The sequence below is a fragment of the Callionymus lyra genome, chromosome 9 (assembly GCF_982586985.1).
Source record: "Callionymus lyra chromosome 9, fCalLyr1.hap1.1, whole genome shotgun sequence".
Taxonomy (NCBI): Eukaryota; Metazoa; Chordata; class Actinopteri; order Syngnathiformes; family Callionymidae; genus Callionymus; species Callionymus lyra.
In genome coordinates, this window is record NC_141826.1 from 13,589,104 (window position 1) to 13,599,410 (window position 10,307).

Below are 10,307 nucleotides of genomic sequence, written 5' to 3' on the forward strand. Positions count from 1 at the left end.
TTACATTTGGCCACAAAATATTAACATTTTCTGTCAAAACATTGACAAACGCAAGTTATTTAAAAGTATGTGTAGTTTTATTTAATGATAAGCTGTGATTATCAACTTCTAGAGACACAAGTTCACCCCAACACCTCTGGAGACAAGCGAAAAAGAATCGATCGCTGCCAAAAAAATAAAAATCAACTCTAAGTTTCAACCTCGACATCTCTTTCAAGCAGATTTTCAGGCTCACAACTGCCAGCAGTCCCTCTTTCAGAACCCACCCCCACGTCTCTCACACACTTCTCACATTCCCCCCGCAGTATAGGTTCCACATCGACAGCTGGCACTGAAGTACAAGAGCATTTGAGACATTTTACTTTTCCTGCTCCCGCGGACCCGCTTGATTTTTTTTTTTTTCATTCATGGCAGGAATCGAGTCCGGTCGAGCTCGAAACAAAAGCCTTGCAGATACGCTGCCCTGAAGCTTGTCTAGGCCTGACATCCTACTCCTAATCAGGCTACACTTCCTGAGGTCAAAGATCATCTGTAAACAACCGCTGAGCGAGAGGACTGTCCACAGCAGAACATTTCAGGTCAAAAACGGTGTTATTTTTGTCCTTGTCTGACTGACTCACAGACCCCCTTCCTCGCCCCCTTTACAAACACAGTCTGACAGCCTGAAATAAGGGTCTCTGTGTCTCTTGTCCCAGTGATCACCTGTCAACATCTACCTTGTAATGGCATCATGGAGAAACAGCTGGGGAGTGTGTGTGTGTGTGTGTGTGTGTGTGGTAGGGTGGGTGGGCCGGTGGGTGGAGGGGGGGGGTTTAAAAGCTTTTGGCAGAGAATGACAAGGAGGAAGAGAGGTGAAGAAAGTGAAAGAAGACTTAGTGTCAATGAACAAGATAGAGACGGGAGTGATGGAGGTGGATGAGAAGAGAAGGAACACCCATTGAATGTTAGGTTAGGTTAGGTAGAACTTTATTGATCCGTCACATACAAATATATATCGATAAGAAGAAAATATCATGCATAAAATATACATTTAAGAGATTATATTGAGATATTTTCAATGGTTTTCTTCATTATAAGATCTTATATCAATAGGCATGACAATTTTTACATTTTTAGAATTGTGCTTTTGGGCATTCCATGTTTTCTTTTTTCTAAGCTAACACTCCATTTGCATCATAAATAAACTGGAAAAAAATGTAAATATAATAAAAAGCCACTTTATTTCTGTTTCATATCTATCTGAAAATATCTCAACATAACAGTTTTTCATCTCATGAGGGCCGCATAAATACATTCAAAGGGCCACCTGTGGCCCCCGTACCACCCTGTTCTTGATCAAAAAGCCGGGCTCGATTGCATTGTTTGAAGAAATGTGTCTTAATATGAAGACGATATACATTTATTTTTGACTCGTTCAATGACCCTAACTGAACCGTCTTGTGGTAATATCACAACATTTTAATAATAACAAATCTCTAGACACTCAAGGTCATCATAAATAATATCGTAGTAAGAAGCCGAATAAGTCAAAAGCTGGATTTCAAGTGGTTAGAGATGATCGAATAAAAGGATAATTAGGAAAGAAAGAAATACTTATAGTAAGTGTTGGTTACATATACGACAGTTCCTTAAAACATTACATGTAGTATCAATTCCAAGTACTAAAAATTGAGATGAATCTCCTTAAGAAGAATTTTAACTTACACAAAATTTTCTTTCCAGCTCAATCCAGTTTAAACCCTCTAAAACTCAATCAAAATGCACCAATTCTCTGTCTCACACCCTCTTGGTGAACCCATCATAGTATCCACATGCATTATGATACGAGTACAGCTTGTTTTATGTGTTTAATTATTTTGTATTTGTCATAAAGTCCTCGGCAATAAAATGTTTGTCAGTTAAAATGGGTGTGAAATACTTCACATATACTTTGAGATGACGTCACAAAGTCAATGTTTTTAAGGTCAAAGATCAACTTTTAGTCGACAGCACATTAGTTTCCATCAATATATCGACGTTTTTTCTTGGCATTTCTACTACTCTGAGAAAGTTTGAAACTGAAGTTTTATCAGCCGAGACAAAGGAGGGTAGGGGGGAGATAAACGAGTGAAAGTGGAGAGTGTGTTGTCCTGGCGGGGTTCCCGACATGTTGTTACAGTCTCCTCCGGTGCAGCCATGTGCTTTCTTTGACCCACTCTCACACAAAGACACACACACACACACACACACACTCATAAAACGGTCACACACACACCCGCGTTGACCTCCTCCTGATCCGTTGGCTGGCCTTTGACCCGCTTGTGCTGTAGCTTGACCAAACATACCCCAGCCCCAGTGGGACTACAATGCTGGGAGAAAGGTGGCGCCAAGCCCAGTTACAAATACACCTACACACACACACACACACAGTGCCATTGTGTCTCTTGTTTGACAAAGAGAGTGTGCGGTTAATGTACCTCGAAACGCTGACGTAGCGAAAATGCAAGCTTGAAATAGCTTGATGACATCATCCCACTGATGTATCGGATAAAAAAAATCAAAGTAAAAGTTGACGCATTTTTGTGACAACAAACTTATCTACGAGAACATCTGTAATTTTTGATGCTTCGGTTTGTGTTCTTCTTCACAGGAGAGTGAGCAGCGGCGAAGAAAGAAAAACAAACATCTATTTAAAGCTCAACAACTGATAAAGTAAGCACGGGCGATACAGTGAGGGGTCGGAACACGTCAAGTTTAAAAGGTTAAATCCATTGTTCTGGAGTGATTTAGCCCCCTTTGTCTTTCTTTATTATCTTATCTTCTCCAGGCAGGTCTTCCCAAATCCCCCCCCCCCAACCCTCCCTCCATAAACACACATCACATCTTCACATGACTGTGTCACATAGTCGACCCCCGCTGAGAGCGTCCAGACAGCCCCATTACTGACCCGCCATTAGCCGACTTTAAGCAAACATTGACTTTATCTAAACGTCGGCTAATAGACTCTAACGTTAACAGTCCTTGTAAAACTTTGGAGTTACGCAATACAGCGCTGGCACTCGGGCCAGTTTCTGGTCAGTTTGTTGTGAGCAAGTTTCAATTTTTTGTCCAAAAAGCAACGATATTTAGAAAGATGTTTTTTAATGCTAGATTTGAGCAATATTTTAGATAAACATGCCTTGAGAGCCAAATAACTCAAAAGGATCTGTATATATTGAAACTTTATTTACAGGATCACAATCTTTGAGCTTGATGGATCTACTGACTCCTTTAAGAAACATCTTAAGACGTTTTTATTTGTTCAGGCTTTTCCTTGATTTTCTGGAACTCCTGTTGTGTTCTCAGTATTATCTTGACCTTTAAAGTATATACTTTATTGAATATTGTTTTGATTGTTTAAGCGCTTTGTGACCCTGGTCTGGAAAAGCGCTATACAAATAAAAATTACTTACTTACTTACTTACAATGGATCAAAGTGGAGATCATTGAATTCGAGTGTTTTTTTGGGGTTCCATCTGGATTCAAGAAGATTTTGAAGGTTTTGTCAAACTAGCAACAAACAGAAAACGACTTTAAGAAACCCAAGAAATGTTGAGTCAGGGAATTTGATTTTTTAGTCTTTAGCTAACACAAATTAGTTTAATTTCTTTGAGTGTAGGCTTTTAAAAGTGACATAAAAGTAGCTTCTTGGCAGAGGTATGCCTTATCTGAGTGCTTTTGAATTCTTATCTGCTGCTGATTCTCTCCATTTAGACAAAGATCGAGTGATAGCGTGTTCTTTTGAATAAGTTTTTTAGGCACATTTGTTGCACTGCGTCAGTCATTTGGCCCCAACATTTGGTCCGGGCATTAGAATTTAACAAGAGGAACTTTAAGAGTCATTTGTTCTCTTTGAAGATTCCCCGCCGGCTGCTAATCACCTCGTAAGTGACAAACACAATCCTCCATTCAAAAGAAAGCAAAAAAGATAAAAAATCAGCCATATTGTTTTCATCCGTTTTGGAAAATCGTATCCGTTTCAAAGATTAAAATGGAAATAACATCTTTGACCCATGAAGTGTGGATGACGACGGCGGGTTTATGGAGGATCTGGTTTTTGCACTACAAACCAGGGGGGCTGGCAGCCAGATGCCCACCAGCACCAGCAGGCCGTATAATGGTTATCAGCATGTCAAATGGTATTTACAATGGTGGCCTGCGACTTGAGCCACAGACAACAAAGGAAGTCGGTAGATAGACTTGTGGATGTGGATCTGTGCAAGCAGGATGTAGAAAGTTGGACCATTTTCGAGATAAAACATCTTAGATTGTACATTTTAACTCTGGCTTAAAACAGGATTTCGCATGTGGCCCCTGGACCGCACTTGGTATGCGCCAAAACAGGGTTTTCCTAAGGGGTCCCTTATAATTTGTGACTATTTAAAAGCTTTAATAATCACTTTCATTTGTATTTATTATGAGGGTTTTACATCTATGATATCCAGAGATTTTGTAGGGTTTTCTTCATCATAAGTTCTTACATCGATAGGCGTGACATTGCTGATAAAAAAAAGTCCATGTTTTCTCCCGTCTGCCTTTATATATACTGTATACATAAATATAAATCGCTTTAATGAGTTATATTTAGATTGTGTACTAGTAATGAATAGTATCCAAAGTACAAAATAAATAATTTCTGCTTTAATGATTACTACGGTCTGAAAGGTGTTTTATTTATGCGTTTAGTGACTCTTTTTAGAAACAAAACTTCTGTTTGAAAGTCCTTATCCATATTAATAATGGTTAAAACATTGGTGTAAAGTCTCTAAAAGATAGGAGTCATGCATATACAGCACACCATCGTCAGCATACAATCAAACATATATAGATGCAAATACACAAACAGAGCTCTTGCTGATTCAGCGTTATGGTGAGATGTGTTTTTTTCCTGCACTTAATCATAGTTTTTGTGCAGGTCATGCTATTGTATTTTTAATCCTGACATCTAACTGGTCTGTGGTACAACAAAGGTTGGTAAATGATTGTTATTTCACTCACTTTTGTCCTGAATAGACCTTCTGTCCTTCCTGAAGTGCAACATCGTCCAAAAATACCATCTTCCCATGACAATAAAAGAAACAACCTTTTACAGTAAAGGCGAATTAACCTTTGGTTTATTTTTCTTTCAGAATAACAAGAGTGACAATTATTCCCCGAGATCCAAGTTTAGCTTCACAAAAAAAAAAAAAAAGCATGAGAATTCCAACTATGTGCCGTTTGGTTCTCTGTGTCCTCTTCCTGCCCTCTGGCCTTTTTTCACACCTTCCCTCATGAACCATTTCCCCTCTTTTCCTCATTTTCCTGCTGGCTTACGACACCCGTATATCCCTCGTCTGATCTGATAGTCACGGTTTCCTCTCTTCGCTCGCTCTGTTTCTTTGGGTGACGTACTGCAGGCGGCGAGGGGGAGGAAATGTTGTGGCAGTGCGTAGCAAACATCCCTAATAGGCTAATCTAATCTCATCTCTCTGCGGTCTATGGCGCTATGTTTACTTTCGGCCTCGTGTCTGCTCTCTCCGGCTCGCCTGTCCCTGAATGCAGCTTTGTTTCCCGCCGAAGACTCATCATCGGTGTGATCTGAGGTCCGGGCGACTGTCTGTTCTGCCTGCAGGCGGAAGGATACCTTCCACGAAAAACACCGTCTGTGGCTGTTGTTTATTTTCGCTGTGCTTCGGAGAGGACATCCCCTGATGCAGGATACCACCATGAGTCAGGGCTTTTTTTAAAAAAAAACCAGCACTGTGTGGCTGTTTTCATCCATGACTTGAGGTTTTTTTTGGAGACTAGTTGTTTTTGACGGGCGTTCAGAGCAGATGATGTATAACAGAAGCTAGAGAATATGTTAAAGATAGACCGATATTGACGATACTACAGAATCTTCATGTCCTGAGACATGACATTCCGTGGCCCTCCATTTCAAACGTAATCATTTATATAGCTTCGATCATATAGTTAAAATGGAACAAATAGTTGAAATATAATAAGACTAAATTGGCCTGAATTCACAGTGACATCACACGGAAATCCATAAAACATGACACAACAAAACATCAAATTCAAATAAAAGGTCAAGGTCATTTTAAGTGTATACCGTAACCACTGAATACCCAAGTTCTTTGCAACAAAAAAAGAAAAAGTCAAAGAAATGATGGGAAAGAAGAAAGATTTTTTGTATACAGTACTTAAAGGCTGCCCATGACCGCTGTTTGAATGTATTATAGTTGTAGGTTTTGTTGTTAATTTGCACATTTATGAGAAAAGATATGTTACCATTACGACTTTTTGAATGTTCAATTATTAATTGTAAGTCTTTTTAAATACAATTTTATACTTGCATACATACCGAGATATTTATTGTTTTAATCATGTAATTGAAAGATATCAAAGTATTGAAAATAAATAGTGGTATTGGTATTGACTACTGGAATTTTGCTAATATAACTACCCTACTTATAATTGTTGATATTTTATCAGGATAACTTTGAAAACTGATCTTAGCGAACACTGAGGGAATCTAGGATACATAAGTGTGTACTGCATGTTTCTTATGTTCTGAGGTGAAATAGTACAGTTTTAAAGCTAAACCACAGCGATGCTAACGCTAAAATTAGCTTTCATCGATTCAAAAGGAGATCGAACTGTATTTTGTTTAACTAACCACCTGGACCTGGTTTAAAGTTGAGGCCGCTTGCACAACTCAATTCTACTCCCCTGTTCGACTAGATTACAGCAATGGTGCTTATTGTAACTGAAACTTGAACTCTCATGAACCTGGAAGCCACCAGATGACAGACGCCAATGGTAAATGGTTTTCGTTAGCAAGCGGTTGTCATCACTTGTTTTATGATGAGTCATTTTGTTCAGCCAAAAAACTGCACAACATCTTTGAAAGTATGTCTTAGTACATCTTGTTTTTTTTTTTGAAGAACAAGGTAGAGCAATTTAACCGCCACTCTAACTCAGAAATGTCTGATGACCCTCCAGCGAGCAAAAGACCAAACATTGCAAGTTCAACTGAAACAATAAATACAACTGGAGTTCCAATGAGATTGAGGAAATTAAATTGGAAAAAAAGGTCTTCTGGGACAGTGATGTTTGCTGATGATATAGTGATCTAAAATATTCTGATTTGAGTTGACCATCTTCACCTTAAGTAAAAATGAGGACAAATCCTAATCCGTCTTACTTAGAAAACACACATTTAAGTCTTAATTTTGGTAAAAAATTAAATTAGACTTGTGTAGATCGACAAAGAAATGACTGCTTTTAAAAAGTCAACATGTGAAATGATATTATCACTTTAAATACTTCATAAAAACTTTTAAAGTTGTCATGAAATACAGGCAAATGTTGGGTACAGATTGTTTTTTAACACTTTAACACTAGAATTAAATGTACATTTCAGGTGTACTTGATTACCTTTTTGGAAGATTACTACCTAAACCTTCTTGAAAGCTGAATATATTCACTGAAAACCAGCAATAAGAATGACAAGGGATCGACTGATCACAGTATTCAGTGATTTGTAAAACTGCTTCAGCAGCGATGAACTAAGAAAAAAGGAACCTCAAGTGCATCCGAAGCAGAAAAAGAGCGGTTTGTTGTTGAATATTAAACTCAAATCATGACAAATCTCTGTAATTTGTCTTAATTTGGGGTTGTGAATCCGAGGATAATCTCTCTACTACATTCCACTGAGGGCAGAGAGAGCCGGGGATGAACATGTGGGGCTGGTTAAAGATACATATGTTTGTTGTCAGGAAGTAAATGAATTGACTATGTAATTGACTTATTGGAAAACAAATCTCAGTCATGACAACATTTCAATTGCCTGAACCAAACAACCCCCCCGGCGTGGAAAGTTACTTAATTTCATCGAGCAAGTCCATTAAATAAGAAAAAAGAGACTTAAATGATAAACAGATCTTGTTCTCTAAAAAGCATGAACATATCCAGTACCAAGTGAGGGTTATTGTTCTTTTTTTTAAAGGCCAATACAGGTATAAGGAGTAGCTATTAATTTGCAGTTAAAGTGAATCATGGTCAAAATAAATAAAAAATACAATAATTGACAGGTACTAACTATTTATAGTAACTTTAACTAAAGGACTGACCTAACTCACCTCTGCCAGCACCAGACATCCCAGCAAACATCAGCACACAGAACCAGAACAGCAGCATTTTTGCTTCAGTGTCGACGTATCTTTTCCAACCTGAAATCAAAAAAAGACGTTTATTTTTATTTTTAAATGACGTAGCTGATGGAGCAAAAACATTTAAGAGGACGTTTTGCAACATCTTCATTTCCAATCCCCCCTTGAAAACGTGTTCATCATCAAGCCTGACAGCGATATAAAACTGTCCAAACTTTATCGCACAGAAGCAGGCGATTTTCTGCAAGACAAAACTCTCGTTTCTTTCGCAGATTTATTCCTTCCACCTGTCCACGAGTCTCTTTTTACAGCCCTTTCAATCTGTCCAGTGTATAAATTCTCCTCCGGAGAATTACGTGATCGGACTCCTGAAGCACTTGGGAAAATTGATCGACCTGTTCAGACAATTTGTACCTGTAGAGGAACATCTCAGGAGAGCTGTTAAAGAATATTGTAATGCATGCTTTTGACACAATTGAGGTAGATTTACTTACCTAACTGAGCATTATTATAAGATTTGGAATACATATGCTTGAAAGATGAAAAGGTAAACAGTCGTTGCTTCTTTTCTCAAAATAAGAGAGTCATAGTGGGAATTTCAGAGCATAAAAGTAGGATTTTAGTTGTGAACACAAAGTGCTTATAACAACATGTTTGCAGATGACATCCGACTTTTTTCCTCCATTGTCTTTTTTTTCCTCAAAAGATCATCCATACTTTAGGATCTGCTTCTCCTCAAATGTGGCTGGTTAAAGCCATTTAGGCATAAAGCAAGGTAAACTGTCAAATCTACCCAAAAAACAATTGAGGGATGAAAGATTTTTTTGTGCAAAGAGCAGCAAAAAAGTCAAGCATTCTTGCAAAAATTCATCAATGAAGTCCGTTAGAACATGACAAAGGCGACGCTCCAGAAAATGTCAATCCCAGTTGTCAACATAACCATAAATATGAGCAGGTTTTAAAGCTAGTTAAGTTAGTTTTTCATCACCATTCGTCATGACAGATGCTTGTAGTAAGTGGGTTACACTTTCATTTTAACGTTATTTATAAATCAACAATACAAGTGGATATTACAGTAAAATGTCAAGTGTAAATAGAGATCTTACAAGCAATTTATAAGTAACAACCTATTACATTAAATACATTAAAAAACACTGTTGCTTTAAATATTAAACATATCTTTAAAGAAAAAAGTTTAAGTTCATCATCACAGTTCAACTGTAGCCATTAACTCCACTGTGAGTCATCTGATGAGATAAAGCGTGACATTCTCATTCATCAAGTTCAGATTTTAAACAACTATATAAGAAATAAATCACAGGACTTACAGTAAAAAAAAAAAAGGTTCCAGCGGGGATGAGAGTCGCTGGGGTCTGTCAGCAGCTGGTGACCCGCGTCCGTCTCACGCCGAAGTCCCGCAGGAAGCGCTTCACCTCTCGGGCAGTGACTTTTTCTGACCGCGTCCGCCGGTTAAACCCAGGAATAAATCAGAAAAAAAGTTCGTCCGTGTACTGGAGGCTCAAAAAAAAAGAAAGAAAAGTTTAAGCTCCAGCACGTGCACGAGCTGTTGTAGACTTTCTAAAAAATGACAGGGTTCGTGTTTGACCCACTCGAAGTGGAACCGCGCAGATGAACAAAGAGTTCGAAATAAAAAAAACTTTTTTCTTCTCTCGGATCTGTACTCTACATTGACAAAAAAATGAAAAAAAGGAGAAATAACTAGATCCACTTCGGCTGCGGCGGCGAGGTTCCGTCCACACGTTCAGCCGCAGGCAGGAAAACAAACTCCAGCGACGCTCTGACCCAGCGCCGAAACTTTTTCAGCCAATCACAGCGCAGGCCAATCAGAGCGTCGGCCAATCAGGAGAGCAGAACAGTGCCGGACAAATTTGGAAGAGTTGAAAGTGCAGAAAGTGTGTGAAAGTTTATTTACCTGTTTATTTACCTGGTTCTTAGGAGCAAAACCAGTCTGATGACTATAGAGATAAATATTAAGTACTATGAGTAAATGATGCTGTCTTGCTTGTCTGTCTCTAGTTGGACTTTGTAAGTACATAAATAGGGGCAGTAGCAGTACCGGTACTTAGTAGTTTAAGTTGTATAATACAAGTTGTAGTAGAAGCAACATACTAAGTA

At 38.4% G+C, this 10,307-nt stretch overlaps 1 protein-coding gene across 2 annotated transcripts in view; it reads right to left on the reverse strand.

Moving 5' to 3' along the window:
• The window catches only part of fgfrl1a (fibroblast growth factor receptor like 1a), a 72,586-nt gene extending 62,618 nt beyond the window's left edge, over positions 1-9,968 (reverse strand). The window contains exons 1-2 of one of the 2 annotated variants that reach the window (XM_087799811.1): positions 9,500-9,968; positions 8,142-8,231 (exon numbers count right to left, since the gene is read on the reverse strand). In XM_087799811.1, coding sequence (XP_087655937.1) covers positions 8,142-8,199 — 58 coding nt within the window. In that variant the 5' untranslated portion in view covers positions 8,200-8,231; positions 9,500-9,968. Of the gene's footprint in view, positions 1-8,132; positions 8,232-9,499 lie in introns of both variants that reach the window. The other variant, XM_087799810.1, reaches the window with a different exon arrangement.
• Between the last annotated feature and the right edge of the window lie 339 nt (positions 9,969-10,307).